We start from the raw sequence: 23,367 nt of genomic DNA, 5'->3' as shown, positions 1-23,367 counted from the left end.
TTAGGCAAAAACCAGAACAAACTTTTATATTTAGAATACTACTGGCAATGAATTTAGATTTTCATTTGCAAACATAAAACCTTGAAGTTAATCTTCAAAATCATTTCAGGCGCTAAACAAAATTATTAATATACAATAACGATTGATAAAAAGATCTAAGATCGTTTTCCTAAAATTCTGCAGTAATATACAAAACATGTTTGAAAAATATTTATTGAAAAATAAAAAATAAAAATTAGTAGCATGACAATAAATGGTTAGTAATCATAAATCATCCTGTTGTTCCAGCTCCATCATCTAAAACATAACAGCAATCATAAACCCACTAACATCATCAAAACACTAAATCTTTCCTTTACACACATTTAAAATTTTATTAAAACTTAAATTCACTTAATTTTAAAACCAGATCATCAAGGCTTATCCTTGGATCTTAAATCATTTTCTACTTAATTAAATTTCAAATTTGATCATCAAGGCTTATCCTTGGATCAAACAGAACAACTTTGTTCTCCCCCACCCACTTAATTAGTGTCTAACGACCTCAAACGTCGATTCACTACCCAACCCTTTCTAAAGACCTAAGACTAATAGAAATTTTTAAACAAAACTAATCATTCAAATTAGGATAAACAGTGAAGAACTTCGGTTATTCATCCTTCACTTGACCCCCCCTCTTACCAGACCCAGGATAAATCTTAGACTTAGTAAGTTTAAAATAGTATCTAACGAACTACTCGCGTTCTAATTATACCTGAACCTTGTGGATCGATTTACTATTCTCCAACCCTTGAACACAATCACTACCCCTAAGTAAGATTAAGTAAGTTAACACCTTAACTTATACTAGCCACGAGAAAGTAAAAAATCATTCTTCGGAATCGATATACTTTTCTCTCCAACCCTGAACAAACAGACCCAGGTTAAGCTAACCAAAAAATCGTAAGAACTAACAGTTTAAGAAAATAGAAATCATTTAACAACCTTTTGCATCCGTCATCCTAAACCTTATGTCATTTAAAAACCTAGGAAATAAACAAACAATCGTTTTACACAATTGTGAAATAGATAACAAAAAATACGACCTTGTAATCACACCTCATACACAAACAGTTGGATACATTCGAACAAAACGACAAACACTAAAAAGAAAAATAATAACGAAACAAAGACAAATAACACGAAAAAGATTTTCAAAAAATCGAAACGCATTTTCAGAATCAGAAACTAACAGTTTAGACGAACTTTACAAACTAAAAGAATCAATAGATAAAAATTGCCCACTTCACGATCAATTATATTTTTCTGACTCAGAAACAACTTCAAATTCATCAAAAAGAGGAAAAAGAAGAATAAAAAAGCAGTATAAACACAAACCAGTACATTTATACAATTGGAATCAACCAATTCGACACATTAATAAGTACATATTAACAGTCATCAAACGAAAAAATGAGCTCAACGCACACCCCAGGTGAAGAAAGTCCAGATGATGATGAAATCTTTCCTTTTATAGTAGATGCAACCACTGATAGAGGACAGCATATATTTTGCAAAAATTTACTATTAAATTTATTTGAACCCGGAATCAGTCCATGTAAAACAGAGTTCCCAGATGTAAAAATCAAAAGACAAATCATAGACCACTACTTAAAAGATATATGCAACATAACACAACAGTATGGAATCTACTCCATAGAATTCACCTCACCAAACCATAATAATAGAAAATATACAATTCAAACAGACGATCTTGATTTAGAATTTTCAAAAGTTTTTTCAGAATATATAAAAAGCATCCAATATCATAACTCACAAAGAGCAAACTCCATATTCACCAATGAAGTTTTCGCAATAATATATAGTTATATTTCGATATTAGAAAACGAAATCCCAATAACAAATGTCTCACCGACAGAAACATCTAAACATTTAAGAGTACGACATGAAATCACACTACTCTCTAGTTATTTAAACATCATTAAAGAAAATTTCACGAAAGACGACGTTTCACAACATACAAAACACGATCTACAAAAAATTTTGGCATGGTTCATAATAGATTATTTCACACACAATATTGATTTAATTGCACAAGCAAGAAAAAATTTTAGACCCCAAAACTCGAACGATGATACCGCTATCACAGAACAATCAGATTATGTTTGGGACCCCGAATGGTCTCATCCCGCATTTATAAGCTTCCCACAATCAATCTCAAGTCAAGCAATAAGTACGATATCTTACATAAGAGATTATGTAAAAGTAATACCATTAACCATTGATGCAACACCATTAAACTATAATACATTTTTGCCCGATACACAAAATAATAGTTTAAACTCTACAGTTATACACAATGAAAACCTCAATGGAACTAGGAATCTTACTCAACAAGATATCCAGACACCATCACACTTCATAAATGAAGAAATTGTACACACAACAACTACACAACAAAGTATTTCACCAATACGCCCAAATTTAACAACACCAAGAAATACAAATCCTTCACAAACACAGGTAACCTTACAATCAACCGTTAAACCTTCGGTTGCCCCTAAATATTCACAGATGGATTACCAAACATACAGACCCATGACAATACCATCAAAAACACGCAAAACATTCACTAGAAACAACTTTGCAGACCATAATTATAATTATACACATCCATCAAAAACATATAACCAACCACAAAGAAATTTTAACCAATATACAAGATCTCGAAATTGGGATAACCCAATGACCCAACCTAATTCAATAAATTTCCAAACAAATCCTCCACAGGATCACAGTGAAAATTACCCATTTTTTCAACAAAACAAAAATAAAAAACAGACATCTTATCAAATGGATTATTTATCCTCAGATGATGATTTCTTACAACCAGATATATTTGCACCAAATACTCAAGAATATCGTAGACAAGGAATACAGAGAACACGTACAAATCATAGAAATTTTTCTCCACAATCAATAGATGCACAACATCAACAACCAATTCAACAACAAAATTTAATTAATACACAATCTTTTCAACCAATTCAACAACAAAATCCAATGACTGCACACTCGTATCAAGCATCACAAATGCAAAATGAAATACCACTCCCATATTATCTCCAACAACATGAAATAACAAGAAACCAACTTTCGAATTTTTCTCAAATGCCAAATGCAGCAGAATCATTACAAATGACAATGAATCCATACCTTATGGGTGGATCATCAATAACATCAAACAAACCTTTAATGGTTTTCACAGGAACAGACCCTGAATACTCTGTAGAAGATTATTTAAATGCAGTAACAGCAAACCTGATTTTAAATATTGGACCTGAACCAATTAATACGCCACTACATCAAAATTGGATACATCGACGCACAGCGTTAATACAAACAACCTTAGATGGCGCAGCCCAAAAATGGTTTTCAGTACTACCTCTAGAAATAAAATCAAACTGGAAAAGGTTTACACAGGAATTTTCAAAAATGTTTGACTCCGAAAGAAACAAACAACAACAAAGAGTTTTATGTAATGAAATTCGCAGATTACCAAACGAAACCATCAAGCAAATAGCAGTACGAATCGAAACACTAGTTCGAAAAGCATATTCATTAAATACACATGACTATAAAAACACAAAGATGACAGAAATCTTAATGATGACCTTAACACCACAATTAAGGAAAATAGCAATAAAAAAGAGAGCATCCCATCCTTCTTCAATTCGAGAACCCGATTTAGATTTTCGAAAACTAGTAGACAAATTAGAACAAGCAGAAATCACGATGAAACTAGAAGAAACGGAAAATCTGAAATTACAATACGTTAACAGAATTGAAACGACTCCCACTAATATTAATAATATACAGGAATCAGAGACAGACCTCGTTGAAAAAATCACTGAAATACTCAATATTTACGAAAAGAACCCAAACTTTAAAGGCAAACCATCTTTCAAAAAATGGTGTAATTATTGCCGACGATACGGACATAGTATTTCCGAATGTAGACAAAAACAGCAAGACAATCAAAATAAACCTCAAAAATATAAAGAACCAAATAAATCATTCTATCAATACATGAAAAAAGATCAAAATCTACCGAACAAAACAGTCTACAGCAACAACAGTTCAGGAAAACCACTCCCGAACAATACAAATTATACAAGAAATCAATCACCATATAACTCAAGTTATAGAGGAAGATCACCAGAACGAAGAAACACGAATAATTCATCACAAAATCACTACAATAGACCAAATAGTCGAAATAACTACTCCAGATCAAATTCAAATACACAACGATTTGTTTCTAGATCTAATTCCCAATCAAGAAATAACTACTATCCAAACAACCAACCACGAAATTCATCATACAATAGGAATAGAAACTACTCCTATAATCGAAATAGAAGTTATTCAAACAACCGAAACCAGAATTACCCGAACAATCAATCAAGGAATAACTCATATAATAGATCGAACTATAACAGACCAAACAACAATTATCAAAATAGATCGCGAAATAATTCACAAAATCGACACTCAAGTTATAATAATCGTTATAGAAATTATTCCCAATCACCACACCGGAATAATAATAACTATAATAATTCTAATAATCGCCACAGAAGTAGTACACCTAAACATCAAAGACAAATCAATCAAGTACAATCTAACCCAGAAACAACATCAGACCCTCCAGGTATTGATGACACAGTAACTGATACGTTACAACTCAATCAAATAAACTGTACATCATCAGATTCAGAAAGTGATACTGAAAACACTCTTTCTATCAATATGATAAAAGTCGAAAATGACTATGAATCTGTCATATATGAACAACCCTTTTCATCACACATATATGAAAATCAATCAGAATTTCTTCAAAATTATTACACTACACCCATAAATTCCACACTAACGACGCAAGAAACAAATGAGATTAACACTACAAATCAAACCAATAAAAATACCAAAACAAAATGCTTGAATACAAACCACATTTATCAAAATATACAAAAAGAACAACCCAAAGAAAAAATTTGGACAATACCATTTCTCTTAGAAAGCCCAAGAAATAAAGAATTTCAACCACCAGACCTTGAAATAGATTTTTTAATTGATTCAGGAGCAGAATCAAACATAATAAACATCCCCACATGGAATGAAATAAAAACTTTACACCCGAAGCTAACACCTCTTGAAACCTCCAGTAAGTTAGCAACAGCACAAGGATCAACATTGATAAACTACGGAAAAATCCAATTATTTCTCCTCCCCACCAGAACAATGGAACAAAGCAAAATTATAAATAAGCCATTTAAACAAATATTCCATATCACTGACATTAAATATAATATCATTGGAATACCATTTATTTCGAAGTATATACCAATAATTAACATCCTAAATAGTAAAATATTAATCAAAGATAAATATACAAAAACAAAAGAAACATCCTTAACATTTTTTCAAAGATTAAATAAACAACCACCATTCTTTTCAAAATTCTACCCGATATTTAACCAACAAAGAAAACACCTAAAACCACTATCAGGAAATATCTATAATTTTTCAATCAAACAAGTTCACCAATATGATAAAGAACAAAACAAACAAAAATTTTATATGTCAGAATTTGAATTCAAACCTATTCACAAATTTTTCAAAATCACAATCTCATCCATAAAATATTTGAAAAATTCGAATTCCGATATCATTTCCTTACATGTCTATAACAACACACCTTACCAAGTAACATTACCTTTAGGACTTTTAGGATATTGTGAAACCAACGCTACAATATCACCAATACACGAAAAAGCCTATCGCGTAAATAATATACTCCAATTACTAGATATTTGCCAATCTAAAATTCTTAATGAAGAATTATCTATAAATAATATAATAAGTAACGAAAACAGAAATACGGATTATTTCACAAAAACTCCATATTTCAAACCTACATTCAACATAAGTAACTACACAGAGGACCAACAAAAATTTTTAACAATGTTTAATTTCCAACATTCACAAATAACACAAGACGAATTCGAAAAATTAGCCAAACAGCTAATAAAATATTCATCAGTCTATGCAACATCAAAATTCGATGTTGGAAAAATCAGTTCATCACTACATCTCCCGTTAAAACCAGACGCAGTTTTCAAAAAACAGAGAGCAAGTAAAGTACCAATTCACTTACATGATAAAGTGAACAGATTACTCGATATTTTAGAACAATACAACATTATATCACCAGTTAATAAAGAAGAACAACCAAAAGGGAACACATTCATCAACCCCGTTATCATTCTAGCTAAAGGAGAATCATTAAAAATCGTTCTCGATGCTAGATACCTCAATTCACTTATAGATGAATCAAAATGTAGTTGAATTGAACCAATACAAGTTATTTTAACAAAAATAAACGGCAAATACTTTACAACCGCCGATATGAATAGTGCATACAATCAAATGCCACTAGATGAACAATCACGACGTTTAACACAATTTGTTATCGGAAACCAACAATATGAATTCAACCGCTTATTCTATGGAATATCCATAGGACCAGCAGCATTTTCAGCTTTTATGAGCAAAATTTTTAGACCACTAATACTCAAGAAAAACGCAATCACCTATTTAGACGATGTTTTTATGCAATCACAAACAAAAGACGAGATGTTCAATGTTTTAGAAAAATATCACCAAATACTTCAGAACGAAAATCTGAAGGCCGCCCCCGATAAATCACACTTCTTTTTGACAAGAGTTAAATTCTTAGGACATAATATAGAAAGAAAAACAATCACTCCATTGAAATCACGCATTGACGCTATTCAAAAACTTCAACCACCAACAAATAAAAAGAAAATCCAAGAATTTCTTGGAATGTTAAACTTTTTAAGTAAATATGTTTATAAAATGCAATTATATCTACGACCATTTTATAACATCCTTAGACAACAAAATAATTTTGAATGGAACACAGAACATCAAACACGATTTGAAGAAGTAAAGAAACTTTTAACTGAACAAATTTCAAACACAATTCCAGATTCAAATCAACCATTTTATGCAATGTGCGATGCTTCGAACTTTGGCATCGGTGCAGCACTATTACAATCACATAATGGTACAAATAAAATGAACCTCATATCAGCAAATTCTCGATTATTCACTCAAGCAGAGCTACGACTCTCAACTCTAATGAGAGAATGTACAGCCATAATATATACACTGACAGAATATGAATTTCTGATACTTGGATCAAAACATCCAACAGTTCTATTCACAGACCATAAACCAATCATCTTTCTCTTTACACAAAAATCTAACCCAAACCACCGAGTTTACAGATTTCAACTAATTCTAATGAAATTTCCAAACTTACATATAGTTTGGACCGCAGGAAAAAATCTTGCATTACCAGACACCTTAAGTCGAAATACACCACCTGAATTACTTACACGAAAAACAACAGTTGAAATACCCAAAAACATAAACTTCTACCTTGCAGAAAACGAAACATCACCCCGATTGGAATGCAAATATGCAGTAAAAACTGATATTGAACAATCACAAATAAATAGTTTACAACATTTCCCACTTTATTTAGATTGTCAAAATAATCATTATGAAGTTGATTTACTTGGAACATCAACTTTCAAACCAATCCCATATTCTCAATGGATAAAAAATAACACCCAACAAAAACGAACAAAACAACACCTGCCTAAGAAAGACCATTTTCCACTAATTGAAAAAGAAGATTTAGCTGATAAAATAAATTTATCAGGACCACAAACAAATGATTCAAAATACACAATAAATCAAGTTTTTGACCTTCACGACCCACTTGATACAATACCCTTATCTAAATTCGAAATTGAAAACATTTTTCTCCCTCCAACAGAAACGATTACAATTTCAACACTGAAACAATATCAAAACCTTGACCCAGTAATTCGACAACTGAAATCATGGCACAAATATAAAACTAAACCTATCAAAGCAGATTCAACCATTCTAGGAAACAAAACACTCCTCCGATACTTTCGCAAATTTAACAACACAACAATTAACGAAAATGCAGACCTTTTAGAGTATAACCTGAATGAATCTACAGTTCCATGTCTCCCTTTAAGTATGATTCTTATAGCTTTTAATATTTCACATACACAAAATATTAAAGGACACTCTGGATCAGAAAAAACATATTCAAACTTTATACAAAATTTTTACTTCCCAAATGCACCAATTTGGATAAAAGTACTATGCAATGATTGTATAGTATGTCAACTAAATAAACCTTACCCAAATCAAAAACAAATAGCGCAAAAACAAGATTTTAAAGGACAAAGCTTGTACTTCAACCATCGTATCTCATTTGATACCAAAGGACCAATTTCACCCTCATCCGAAGGAAACTCCTACATTATGGTAATTGTTGACGCATTTACACATTATGTAGCACTTAACCCAGTACCACATTGTAACGCTTATTACGCTTACACAACACTCTATGAACACTGGATAGCAAAATTCGGACTACCAGAAATTTTAGTTACAGACAACGGTACAGAATTCATAAATAATGAAATTATCACACTATGTCATTTATATAACATTAAACACAAACCACGTACATCTCATGCACCTTGGACAAACGGCTTAGTCGAAGGTATGAACCGTTCATTACAAGAATATCTTAGATGTATCATCAACGGAAATGATACAAAATATACCGAATGGTCAGCAGATGTAAAATTATTTCCCTTAGCATATAATTCACAAATTACGACAACTTTAGGAATGTCACCATACGAAATGGTTTTTAACCAAAAGCCACGCAAACCAATAATGTTTACAGCAAATTCTCATAAAAACGCACAAGGTTATTGTCAACCAAATAAAGACTCAATTTGTTATAACCTACCTTTACATACACACGATGAAGATCATTTTCATCACCCACAAATTCTTAAACTAGCCTCCGGTACACACACCGAATGGATTCTAAATAGAGATAAAAAACACAATGAAATTTATCAAAAAATAACAAAAAAGTTATTACAAAGACAAAACATTAATGAACAAATCAATTCACGTTTTACACCAGCCTCCGAATTAAAAATTGGAACATTTGTTTTAATACCTAATTTTAATACTCAAAAAGGAATTTCTAAAAAATTACAACCCCTTCGAAAAGGACCATACCAAATAATTGCAAAACCCACTGATGTCACATATAAAATTACCGACTCAAACAAAAAAGAAATCGTTCAACATCGAAACAACCTATTACCTTATTACCCAAAAGAATACGCACTCCGCGAATTAACTCAATTATATTCTTTCACAGGATTAAAAATCATTCAAAATGAACCACATCTGAAAAACACAGAACAAAATGATAACCCCACCGAAAATCAAAACACAAAACCAATCGCCACCAAAATCAATACACAAAACAAAGAAAAAATAGAAAAATGACCGAACAAATAATACCCCAAGAACAAATCGACAAAACAGAAAATAGAAAAACAACAAGACTCCGAAATCAACCACGTAAAAACTATAAAATATTCATCCCCCAATCTAAAATTTTAAAGAAAGTGGAATTTCAAAAGTAATTTTAACATTATACTTCACAATCTTGAAACCTTCGAAACATTTTTCATTTACATTTTTCAAAATAACATGCTGACAAGTAAGCAATAATTCTAGTTCAAAATAGACCAATAGGATTCATCCAATCCGTCACTTTCTCTAACTCAAACTAAGACCAATTAGACGAATCATATAGAACTCCAGGCACATCTATAACTATAACTTTACGACCTCCAGGTCAAAAATAAGCAAACCACTCCAACTTGACAACTAAAATAAATATCACCATAATACCATACCCCTCCCTTATCTAATAACCCAAAGATCAACAATATTTCCCCAACTCAGACCACGAATACCCCCAAAGCAAATTTGTTAACTTAGCCTAAAGTAACAAAATGAACATTTTAATTAGCCTAAAGTATAAAAATCTCACCATACCCCGGATCATTTGACAAACAAAAATAAAGAAGAAGACGACCTCCCAGTCACCATGAAAATTGCCCCCAACAATTTTTTACAAAACTCAACCCACTTGTCAAAAAACTAATAAATAATCCGACCACACTAGAAAATCGCCTCAAACAGCAAAAAATATTCGACCAAGAGATCATTTCTTAAATCCTCTTCTCTCAATCAGTTACTCAAATACTCATAAATCTTAAACATTTTTTTACAATACTTGAAACCTTTATAATATTTCTTTTTGATATACTTGAATCTTTTCTAATAATCCTAATCATTTTTTGTAACATTTTTTTAATTTTCTACACTATACTCGAACTATTCCTCCAACTTTCCAAAACCCTTGATTATATCCACAGGTACGATTTATACAACTTGTCTAAATGATACGAACAATTTTCAGTAGAACCGATATTTTTTTATTGTTTGTAATTTTCATAACATTTTTATCATCCCTCATTTTGACAATATGTAAATGTATAAAGAAAGCAATCTTCACATTTGCCCTAGCAACAATCCTTCTAATTCTTTTTTTGGAAGAATACTATAATAAACATAAACCTTCCCACTAAAGTAACAATTCAAAAATCCATCAAAAATTGCTACCCAACAGTCACAGAATCAGTCTTCACCGACATCATCCCAAGATAACCAAACACCACCTTCAATTACTCAAAATCCTCAAACATCTACACGAATTTCTTTTCAAGACAATCCATACACTTTTGAAGAACGACATGCTCGTTTATCAGAACCACTAGAACCAGTTCAACGACAAGCACCTTTAAGCGAACCAACATATAACCTATACCCAACACTACCACAAGAACTAAGTAGAATAAGAAATTCTAGTCAAAACCAAAATACAGTCGAAATAAATAGACAAATTATACATCCTCGACGAAACAGAAATTTTCAAACTCCACGAGTTCATTTTGATATACCTCAATCCCCATCACAAAACACTCCAGAAAACACCATTGATACATTACCAGAAACCCCTACGATTCTTTCACAACGTAGCACCTCAAGCCTACCATCAGATTACTTAGGTTCAACACCAACATCTGAACAAATACGTGAAAATCCCTTTAACCCCCCAAACCAGGCATCACGACTACCATATTGGACAACACATTCATTTACACAAGGTGAACCAAATTTAGTCAATGACCCCATAGATATTTCTACGGATACAACAACATCCTCATCACTACCAGAAACATTATCACTACCATCAACACCATCAATAAGCCAGATTTCACCACCACCTTTTAACTTAAATTTTCCAAATAATCTCGACGCCAGATATCGAGAACAATCATCAACAAATATTCCTTTAAGACTAGATTGGAATACATTTACAGCACCTCCACCATTATTTGGACAACATCAAGAAAGTAACCGCCTTCATAACTGGGCACTTAATAGATTACAATATCGCCAAGATATTCACAACGATATCCGTGATCACAATATTCAAATACTCCAACAAAACAGTTTACAATTAAAGTTTGAAATCACAGTTAAGTTAAATAATATTACCCAACATCCCTACCCATTAAACCCACCTAACATAACAGCTCAATCACTACCACCACCGTTTATAACTACTGAAGTAATATACAAATACGACAGATATACCAAAAACACAATTGGCTACATTACATTTTATAATCCATACTCAGGATTATCATACACATGTATATTCTAAAATTATTAATTTTTCTCCAACTCCTTTTTCTAGTAATCTCAAATCAAAACATAAACCCTTCCCCTCGTACAGGACCACAAGATTTATTAGTAACACATTACGATTGTGAAGAAAATGAACAAAAAACACTACATAAATATGCAATAAATCAAGTATCACAATGTGAAACAGAACCACAAGCTATAGAAACCACAAATGTAATAGCAACACTCTATTCAAAAGCCCGAGCAACAACAGTTACAGGTTATAAATTCACAGCAACATTTTCCGAAAAGAAAGTACATTGTTCACAAGTCTCGAACGGAAACAAAAACCGACTTGACCATGAATCATTCTATCAGAGTAATATAGAACGTCTTTTACATCTCAATCCCGACGATTGTAAAAATGAATTACTTAGACTAAACATCACACAAAATAAAAACTCCGCAAGAAAGTTAGTTAATTTTCAAGTTTTTTCAGACTCTGTACATCAATCACAACTTGAAAGACACCAAGGACATATAAAACTAGACGAAAAATACCCGTATAACGGCGCACACGGACGATTAACCTATGACCTACACGATAAACATTGGATACCACACATTGGTATAAATGACCCATCAAACTGCAAAGCAGACACAAAAAATAAAGGATACCAAGAAATAATGTTTTTTGATTGGAAAATACAACTCGAAAAAATACAACTAACACGAGATTTATCAGATAATACAATGATCTATCAAGGAATCCGATTACCTTGTAAAAATGATCAAGGTTATTGCGACCCTACAACGAGAACACAAGCAACAATTGTTTGGTTCCCCGAAGATACATGTACAACATTTCAAGTAGCAAAAATACACGCTCGTATGATAAAATTTCACGAAAAATATTTTATACAATCAATTCCATATGAACAAGTCCATCCATCACGAAAACTAAGTTCTAATTTTAGAAACATAGACAATATAGAAAATAAATTGACACGTTTTCAAATATATCAAGAAACAGAACTTGCATGTAAATACAGGAATCCACTTCACAGAACACAATACTCTGAAATATTAGTTGAATACGAAAAAGGATTCGACATGACCACTGGAAAAGTAAAAATTGACCCATATGCCACAGGTCATCCTCCAAACGAAGGAACATCCTATATACCAGTTAATTTTGAAAAAAGCAACGGACAACCTGGTGGACATCTAAAACCCCATGACACCAGAAGCACACGCTTACAAGAATTATCACTAATGAATACTACATATTTCGGTAATATCCACTATGATATTCATTTAGATATGAAACTAGATTATACAATTAGCCGAATTTTTCAAGAAATGTCACTCTCCGAATTAGAAACACTACACCAACTATGCGAATTAGAACGAACACAAATATTACAATCACTTGCACTAGCAGTATTAAAAATACCCTATGCAGGATACTTATTATCTGGAAATAGATCAAATTTTTTAGACTATGAAGGAAACATCTTATGGTTTTATACTTGTACTAAAAAAGTATCACCACTATACGTTTTTGAAGATAAAAGATGTTATAAAAGAATCCCTATCTTTTATAAGAATAAAGTACATTTCGTGGATACACTTTCACGAAGAACCTATTTCTGGGATACCGCAGTCCCATGTGGATCAGAAAACAGCCACAATGTAGTACAACTAAACCCTGATGAAAATAAATATTATCTTCTCACTCCATATCCCACATTAATGCAATCACTCAAAAAATTTTCACCAGAAAGCATTCGCGCTATTGCTCGAAACCCAAATATAGACTTACAATCAATAGGAATCTATTCAAAATCAGATATTCAACATCACATTAGAACACAACAATTCCAAGAATTATTAACACAAATGGACACTATACAAAGACAATCAATAGATCAAAATTTACGCAAACTTGCAGAAACCGCAGGATTTGCCGATATCTACACGCAAGACTATAGCGGATATTTTAAAGACATTAAGGATTATATATATCTAAACGGTGAAAAATACCGTCCCCAAGATATATCACCAATTAACATTTTTAGCTTTGTTACACTCAAAAATGAGAGCCTCGATTTTCTAGGATGGCCCTACTACATCTTAGAAAAATTGACTATTTTATACGCAATGTTTAACTTTATTGGATTTCTTTTCTCATTTTTAAAAGGAATCTACAACACATGTGCTATACACACACAAGTAAACAGACAAGCAAGCGTAGCACGCATACTCTTTGCAGGATTTTTTGGAATCTTTTCTACATCTATAAACAAAATTCTTTTAGACGCACAAATAAAAGAATATAACACAAAAATAGCAACACGACAAAATACATACGACGAAGAACATAACAATGTAGACATAACGCCAACGGCACCACAATTACCAGCCCTACCAAATAACCATCCACTATCCCTAGTCCCACGAAATTTTCGAAATTTAGCCATCACACATAATCCAAATTTTCGACTCACCACATCACAAAGTCCCATTCAACATATAATGACACACCAGTCACAAGATGATAATACTTATGAACAAATTATTGAACAACCCCATACCACCGCTTTTCAGTCTCAAAATAATCATTTTTTTAGCCCACGATGAGCCGCCAACTTGGATCACTACACCGATCAAATTCCCACCCAACCAATCTTACCTCTCCAATCCCAATAATACCACTTTTTGCTTTTCCGCCACCCGATTTTCCATCTAGTAATGTAACATCAGGCATGAATTCCGACACTAATTCACACATCTCAGTTTTATATTCCATCTCACAACTCAATAACCCGAATATTGAAACCCCCGATGAATTTGCCGACTCAGAACCATCCCCATCCAATAATTTTCATAACTCTTCTAATTTTTCTCAACCCCCTTTTCAACCCATATTATCCAATAACCCTGACCCAATCACTCCCACACCCTCTTATGCTTCCCAAGTTACCCCAACCTACTCCTCATACCATTCTGACCAATCATCTCATTCTCCAGACACCCCCCGAATCTCCCCAGAGCTAGATAATTTTATTACCCTTCAACAACAACCCTACCACCTTAATACCCCAACCATAAACCAAATCTCCTCCACAATAAATTCATCCAACCCCCCTACCCCTACACCCTCTTCAAATTATACTGAATCATTAGCACCATCATCCACATCAACTGAATCTTCACTCAACACTAATAGAGCTTACCGCACTTTTAAAAGAAAGTTCCCCAATCATCCTTTCCCAGCAAAACCAGGAACAGCCCGTGAATACATCAACCACCCCAAGCATACTAACACAAAAGAATTTTTAGCCATCACCTTACCCTCATTCCCACAATACACCTTAAACACCCCCCACGACACTAACGAAACACGCAACTTTGTAGATGAATACGTTTTAATGCCCACTCTCTCTTGGACCTCATATTATCATTTTACTAACCCTCTTTGCTTACCTTTATCTAACACTCACATCGATATAGAGCGAAATACGGACATGCTATATCGACTCACTACACCACTAACCGCTAGACAATTTACTTACGTTGGATATAAAAAATCACTAAAAACACACACTGCACCTAGAGCTAACGAATATACACTCGAATACTATGATCACAACATCATCAGAGCTAACCAAGATCAATTCTTAGACGACGATCGCTTCGCTAATCCACAAATTACTGAGAAATTTTTCATCAAGACACCATATATATTTACACTAAACATCTTCGACCGAAAGTTTGATCACATTATTTCAGAAGCACTAATAGACACACAAGCATACGAAAGTTTCAAAGAACGCTTCCAAATATTTTCACTAACCTTTCATTTCCTTGCACCACACGAAAGAGATTTACACTGCTCACACGATATTATGTTGCGCACTAAACAAACCCACACATATAGTTATTATCGCTTCATCCAAAATCACTTTGACCTACACACACCCTCTAGACAACCACACCATCGTTTTCAATTCATTAATTCCAAATACACTTCACCATTTTTCCTAAATTTCACATATTGCATTAAAGATACTAACCTTCATGGTATTCTTCGTAATTATGACCCCATAACCCAAATGTACATCTTCTGTCCCATCACCAAGACCTTCAACGCCGAAGAATCCCGACCCTTCCTTATCCCGCACGAGTTTGTACAACCCATAGAAATCCCAATTTTAGAATTCATCCACAACACTAAATTCAATCACAAATTATATAATCTAATCCAAAACACACCTTATGAGTTTGCGGTTGGCACTGAAGAACTAACCACTATTAAGGCACTTCAATTGCTTTGGCCACTGCTTCAGACTAAAAATATCATCCGCATCTTAGCTAAACTACTAACAACTTCAGAACTAATTCACGACATCTTCCCCCACGGTTTTTTCCCCGACGACTAACAGGTAAGTATGAATTAAATGAATATAACTAACTAATTGAAATATTAAAAACTCACCATTCTTTATCCATGTTTTCTTTAGATTTTTAGCCTTCATCCGACAATCACCTACAAAAACCACAAAAGACAAATAAAAATCGCAAATTTCATCAAACAGATTTCAAAAATTCTATAAATTTATAAATTTAATACCAATGCAATAAATTCATTTCTAAAATTTTCCCCACAAGCAGTAAATCTAATTATGATGAAAATTTGTAACTTAAAATTCCCCCATAACTAGCAGTAAATTTCCAAATTCCATGCAGTAAATTAATAAAATGCAAATGCAGTACTAACCTTTTGATATTCTCATTTATTCGCACAGAAATTCTATCCACACTCGCACAGCTCGCCCACGAAGAATTGTTTAAAATAATGAATTTCAGTTTCAAGTTTTCACACTCAACAACTCTAACATATAATAACATGTTTCAAACTTTCCTTTAACCCGGTTGGAAAGGAATCATATACTAAACAAAACTAACCAACGCAGCTTACTAAATACCACAAATCATAGAATAACAGCATGACTAAGAAAAGGAAACCAACGGTACCCAAACCGGATTAACCCAGTTTAAAACTGGATAATTTATTCTTTTGAAGACTATTATAAAGTCTAAGAAAGAAATAATAAAACACAAAAAAGTCGAAAGACAAACCCATACCACGAACAATTTGCTTTTTGGAAAAAGGACATAACCAACAAGACATAAGAAAAACCACAACAAACCCAACATAAAACGTTGTCACATAACAGGACCCCTCACAAAAACCGCATGAAATCATACTCCCACTCCTGGCCTAACCCACCAGGAAGGACGTCCTGAGCATGCTCTATAGCCGGCCTAACCCACCGCGCTACATCCACGCTTTGTGACCACACCTCTATTTTTAATAAGAGCTACTCAAGTGTGAGTAACTCTTCAAAATAACCGAACTAAAACAAAAAGCTTTTGTGAAAACAACTAACTAAAATCATAATTAAAAAATATTAAACTAATAAATGTTTTATAAAATGTAAATTACATTATGCAATACATAGATCAGAATACAACACCAAGGACGAACATCTAAAGACAAAACGACCCCACTACACTCGAGAGGGAATGACCAACCACAATCGATATGCCACTCACAATCACAACTCAAAGGATTTAGAGTACGACTTGACTTCGCAGAAAAGGACTTCATTGAACTAGACCAATGACCACCTCGATGTTCAAGTATACGTACAGATCCGAGTAACCAGGCATCCCCTCCACGCACAATCTCCACGCCATTCCCAAACTAGATCAGACACAAAAGAAGTTCTCCACGCAGAACAGAAAAACCTGACATAGCAAACCATTCTGAAATCAGATTTGAGTTTGTTGCAAAGACTTAGTCGTTGTCACTAGAAGACACAACGTCTTATGTCTCTAACTCCAGCTTCCTGGAACTTCTTTAACAAAAAGAAAACAGAAGAAATAAGATGTTCGCCAAACACCAACGTCCATCATCCATCCTTCGAATTGCAGAAGAACTATTCTAAAAAACTCTGTAAAACCCGGATGGGTGGAACCTGATCTAAACTACATTTTATGATTGGATAAATTAGATATTTTACCAATGTAAAGTATTTAATATTAACCAATCATGATCCATCTAACTAACAACCCACTTATTTGTAAGTGCTGAAGTTACTTGTAATTTCAGCACCAGAGAGATTTGAATTTAACTTAGAAATTAGTTGGACTCTCCCGAGCACTTCAACAGCCGCAATAGACCAGTATACCCTAGATCTATTGAGCCTAGCAGAGACTAGTTAAACAACCTGAGACTAGATAGTATAAGAGTAAGATTAGGATCGGTATTAGACTAAGAAGTTGCACGAATCTATCCGGCCGAAAATAAGATAGCGTGACGAGCAGACGGTGTACCCTATCCGAAATTACTCTATGAGTTAACCAACTCGGTCATAACTCAGTTCTCGGTTATTGATGGCTGTTTGGCATGGAGTTTATTCAGCCTAAACTGAAAAAGTGTTTGCTCCGAAATTTGGAATTCAATTTTCATTTTGCTAATCCTATCCTACTATTTTTGATGAATGTACATTGCAAAAAAAAGGGCATTCATTCAGACATTTAAAAAAAAACAGAAAGTTCAGATACAGCTTCCAGGAAATTCAGATACAGCAACAGAACAGGACGTTTAGCGAGAACTTGCGAGAAATACAGCATACATGAATATCAGATACAGCAACAGGACAAAAGATTTAGAGAGAACTTACGAGAACACCGAAATATTTGAAAAATACCAAAAGGGCATTCAAGTTTGTATCGAAACTATCAATCAAAAATTACCAACCAAAGTGAGCACCATTTATTCCCCTTTTTATACTATTCCGAACTCCCTCATTTTCTCTCTTCTCTATTTTCGATAAAAATGAGCGATCTAGTGGATAGATTTATGAGTCGACTCGACTGAAGATAGGAAGCCAACAATATTCTGACCGACTCCAACAAAAATAATTGTTTCGACAGACTCGACCCAAACTATTTATGTTTCGGTCGACTCGACTGAAGATAGAATGTGTACGACTCTTCGACCCAAACTATTTATAATTCGGTCGACTCGACTGAAGATTGAATGTTTCCGCCTAAGTTCGACTCAAGTGGGCTATGCTTGGACTGATGTGACTCAAAGTGTACTTTTTTTCGACTGATTCGACTCAAAATGGCTTTGTTTCGACTGACTTGACCAAAGAAAAAACTTTTCGACTGTGTTTGACAAAAGCGTTATAAGATTCTACCGACCCGATTTGGCACCGTTTTCATCAAATAAATTTCCAGAGTTTTAATGACGCGATAAGCAAGGGTATTGCAATCGCGTACTAGATTTTTACTGTTCACAGGACTCTTCATCTCCTAGTGATACCTTGGTTTATATTGAACTCAGATTTCTTACTGTCTGTTGCATATGTCACACAGGAAAGCTGATATAGATCTCAAGGGAATCGACAGCGAGGAGTTCGACTCGGGCAAGAAAAAAAACCGAGGCGAAAGCCGGGAACTAAATTAGTGCTTCTTTGTCCAGACGGGAACCCATGCCCAGAAATGAAAAAAAGGCTTCGATCATGGCGTTGAAGACTTGAGTTTTTGCATTTTACTCTGAACAATTATTTTTTTAAATATTAAGTTCTGTTTTATAATATTATATTACATAATTAACTTAAATTTAAAATAAATAGTTAATTGAAATTATTTTCTTTGAAGAGTTTGATGTACAATTTAACTTTAGTTTGATGTGCAGAAAAGTTTATTTTGACCATAAAGTTTTATGCAGCATATCTTTTCATGAAGGACTGGCTTAGAAATGATTTACATCAATTTTTGAGAAGAAATATTCACTCAGAGATTTACGTGAAGTGAATTTATCAATCAAAAAGTAACAAAAAAAATAAAATTGCTGAGATTTATTTTTTTGGTTTTTTCTTAAAGAAAAACTTTTTTCTGCGAATTTTCTTTAGAAATTTTTGGTCATAGTTAATGCTTTTAGATGCAATAATTGAATTAATTTTAAATAAAAATTTGTTGTTCTAGATCCGGAAGAAGGCCTCTTTGTTCGGGCACTGTTCGATTTCGAAGCTAGGGAGACAGGCGAGTTGTCTTTGTCAAAGGGCGATGTCATATTAGTCACAAACAATACGGATCAATGGTGGTCTGGACTTTGCGTCAAAACGGGAGAAACTGGCTCTTTTCCGGCTAACTATGTTGAAGAGACGGCAGCAGAATAAATTCGCCATTTGCAACAAAAGAAAAATGATTTTTGATAACCGAAATTTGAAATATTCTGGATCTAACGTTAAATCAGCGGAACTAACCATTTATTTTTTAAGTCCATATGTAGAAACCGTTTCATTAGTAATCTCCAGTAAATTCACAAATATATAGTTTCCAAAATCGCTTTAGCCCATTTAAAATTGTTTTCAATAGGCAGTTTTTTTCGGTTGTCATTCAAATTTTTAGATTGAATTCAACGTTAAATGATTTAGCGGAAAGCTTAAAGTAATATTTAAACACAGGAAAATGCATTAAAAACCCAAATGCTAATTCTTGTATAAAGCTTACAACACAGGAATCTGTAAGGGAAAAGAGCGTCCTACTAAACCCCCCCCCCTCCGCCCCTCCATTAAATCGGCCCCTGAAAAAAAAGGCCAGATTTCCACAAGTTCCAAGAAAATGTTTGTCAAGGTCGTTTGCTTCAAAAATGTGTCTTCGGCCAGGTTTTTAGATGGCTTTGTTAGTTTATTTGGGACTTTTGTCTGCCTCTATATTTTTGCGTTGAATTGATTTTTGAGTTGATGAAATGTTATTCGAAAAATTGCATTACGTTTCCGTGACAAAAGTGATAGGGTTTCGACAAAACGAAAATTGATAAGGATGGATTCATGCGTTTCTTTTTAAAAATTCACTAAAGAAAAACATAAAACAGACAATTTGTTTAGCTGAAAACAAAACAAAATGGAACGAAAACTGAAGACAAAAAAAAACATAAAAAGGAAACAAGACTGCTCGTATCAGGGCAATGTCCCGAATGCTCTGACTGCCTTTAAAGGCATATGGAGCAGTAATAACATAAAAAAACTAAACGTCATAAAATGAAACGATTTTTTTGAAAGATTGAGGTTTTGTTTTTGTGAAAATCATCCCCCACACTTACCATATAAAACACAAAGTGTTAGATTCCGCTTCTATAAACAAATTAATTATGGCGAATAAGCTTCCTTCAACCAATTTGGAACTTTTTCTAAGTTAGACGGAATCTCCGCTAACGCGTTAATAGCGCAAAATATATCGCGCGTTTCCCAATTGGGCCAAAATAGAGATCTTTAAACCCCACTAACTTTATAAAAAAAATTATCACAGGTGAAATATATATATTTTTCAAATTTAAGCTCAGAACCACAATACCTTTGGAATGATATAAAAAATAACGTCAAAATGGCTAGTAAAAAATTTAAGTTTGTCTGAAGAAAAAAACTACCCGAACACAAATATTCCGTTACTTTCGTTACGAAAGTCGGAACATTAACAGATAAATATTCAAAAATCCAAAAGTTATAGACCGGGATTTCAAACAAAGATTACCGCAAGTTTTAATGGCTTAAATGAACTATCTGCGGCACAGGCATTTTTTTTCTCACTGGTTAATGTGCCTAGATTTGTTTCGACTGACTTGACCAAAGAAAAACAATTTTCGACTGTGTTTGACAAAAGCGTTATAAGATTTTACCGACCCGATTTGGCACCGTTTTCATCAAATAAATTTCCAGAGTTTTAATGACGCGATAAGCAAGGGTATTGCAATCGCGTACTAGATTTTTACTGTTCACAGGACTCTTCAACTCCTAGTGATACCTTGGTTTATATTGAACTCAGATTTCTTACTGTCTGTTGCATATGTCACACAGGAAAGCTGATATAGATCTCAAGGGAATCGACAGCGAGGAGTTCGACTCGGGCAAGAAAAAAACCGAGGCGAAAGCCGGGAACAAATTAGTGCTTCTTTGTCCAGACGGGAACCCATGCCCAGAAATGAAAAAAAAGGCTTCGATCATGGCGTTGAAGACTTGAGTTTTTGCATTTTACTCTGAACAATTATTTTTTTAAATATTAAGTTCTGTTTTATAATATTATATTACATAATTAACTTAAATTTAAAATAAATAGTTAATTGAAACTATTTTCTTTGAAGAGTTTGATGTACAATTTACCTTTAGTTTGATGTGCAGAAAAGTTTATTTTGACCATAAAGTTTTATGCAGCATATTTTTTCATGAAGGACTGGCTTAGAAATGATTTACATCAATTTTTGAGAAGAAATATTCACTCAGAGGTTTACGTGAAGTGAATTTATCAATCAAAAAGTAACAAAAAAAATAAAATTGCTGAGACTTATTTTTTTGGTTTTTTCTTGTAGAAAAACTTTTTTCTGCGAATTTTCTTTAGAAGTTTTTGGTCATAGTTAATGCTTTTAGATGCAATAATTGAATTAATTTTAAATAAAAATTTGTTGTTCTAGATCCGGAAGAAGGCCTCTTTGTTCGGGCACTGTTCGATTTCGAAGCTAGGGAGACAGGCGAGTTGTCTTTGTCAAAGGGCGATGTCATATTAGTCACAAACAATACGGATCAATGGTGGTCTGGACTTTGCGTCAAAACGGGAGAAACTGGCTCTTTTCCGGCTAACTATGTTGAAGAGACGGCAGCAGAATAAATTCGCCATTTGCAACAAAAGAAAAATGAACTTTGATAACCGAAATTTGAAATATTCTGGATCTAACGTTAAATCAGCGGAACTAACCATTTATTTTTTAAGTCCATAAGTAGAAACCGTTTCATTAGTAATCTCCAGTAAATTCACAAATATATAGTTTCCAAAATCGCTTTAGCCCATTTAAAATTGTTTTCAATAGACAGTTTTTTTCGGTTGTCATTCAAATTTTTAGATTGAATTCAACGTTAAATGATTTAGCGGAAAGCTTAAAGTAATATTTAAACACAGGAAAATGCATTAAAAACCCAAATGCTAATTCTTGTATAAAGCTTACAACACAGGAATCTGTAAGGGAAAAGAGCGTCCTACTAAACCCCCCCCCCCTCCGCCCCTCCATTAAATCGGCCCCTGAAAAAAAAGGCCAGATTTCCACAAGTTCCAAGAAAATGTTTGTCAAGGTCGTTTGCTTCAAAAATGTGTCTTCGGCCAGGTTTTTAGATGGCTTTGTTAGTTTATTTCGGACTTTTGTCTGCCTCTATATTTTTGCGTTGAATTGATTTTTGAGTTGATGAAATGTTATTCGAAAAATTGCATTACGTTTCCGTGACAAAAGTGATAGGGTTTCGACGAAACGAAATTTGATAAGGATGGATTCATGCGTTTCTTTTTAAAAATTCACTAAAGAAAAACATAAAACAGACAATTTGTTTAGCTGAAAACAAAACAAAATGGAACGAAAACTGAAGACAAAAAAATACATAAAAAGGAAACAAGACTGCTCGTATCAGGGCAATGTCCCGAATGCTCTGACTGCCTTTAAAGGCATATGGAGCAGTAATAACATAAAAAAAT

The 23,367-nt window shown here is 33.4% G+C and overlaps 1 protein-coding gene across 1 annotated transcript in view; it reads left to right on the top strand.

Moving 5' to 3' along the window:
• Positions 1 to 20,171, top strand: part of LOC134852989 (growth factor receptor-bound protein 2-like) — a 36,880-nt gene extending 16,709 nt beyond the window's left edge. Inside the window, exon 4 of the mRNA XM_063868893.1 lies at positions 19,840 to 20,171. Coding sequence (XP_063724963.1) covers positions 19,840 to 20,033 — 194 coding nt within the window. The 3' untranslated portion in view covers positions 20,034 to 20,171. The remainder of the gene's footprint in view (positions 1 to 19,839) is intronic.
• The last annotated feature ends 3,196 nt before the right edge of the window (positions 20,172 to 23,367 follow it).

Source organism: Symsagittifera roscoffensis, chromosome 8 (assembly GCF_963678635.1).
Source record: "Symsagittifera roscoffensis chromosome 8, txSymRosc1.1, whole genome shotgun sequence".
Lineage (NCBI taxonomy): Eukaryota > Metazoa > Xenacoelomorpha > Acoela > Convolutidae > Symsagittifera > Symsagittifera roscoffensis.
Note: the sequence above shows the minus strand (reverse complement) of the source record. Positions and strands in the feature narration are given on the sequence as shown.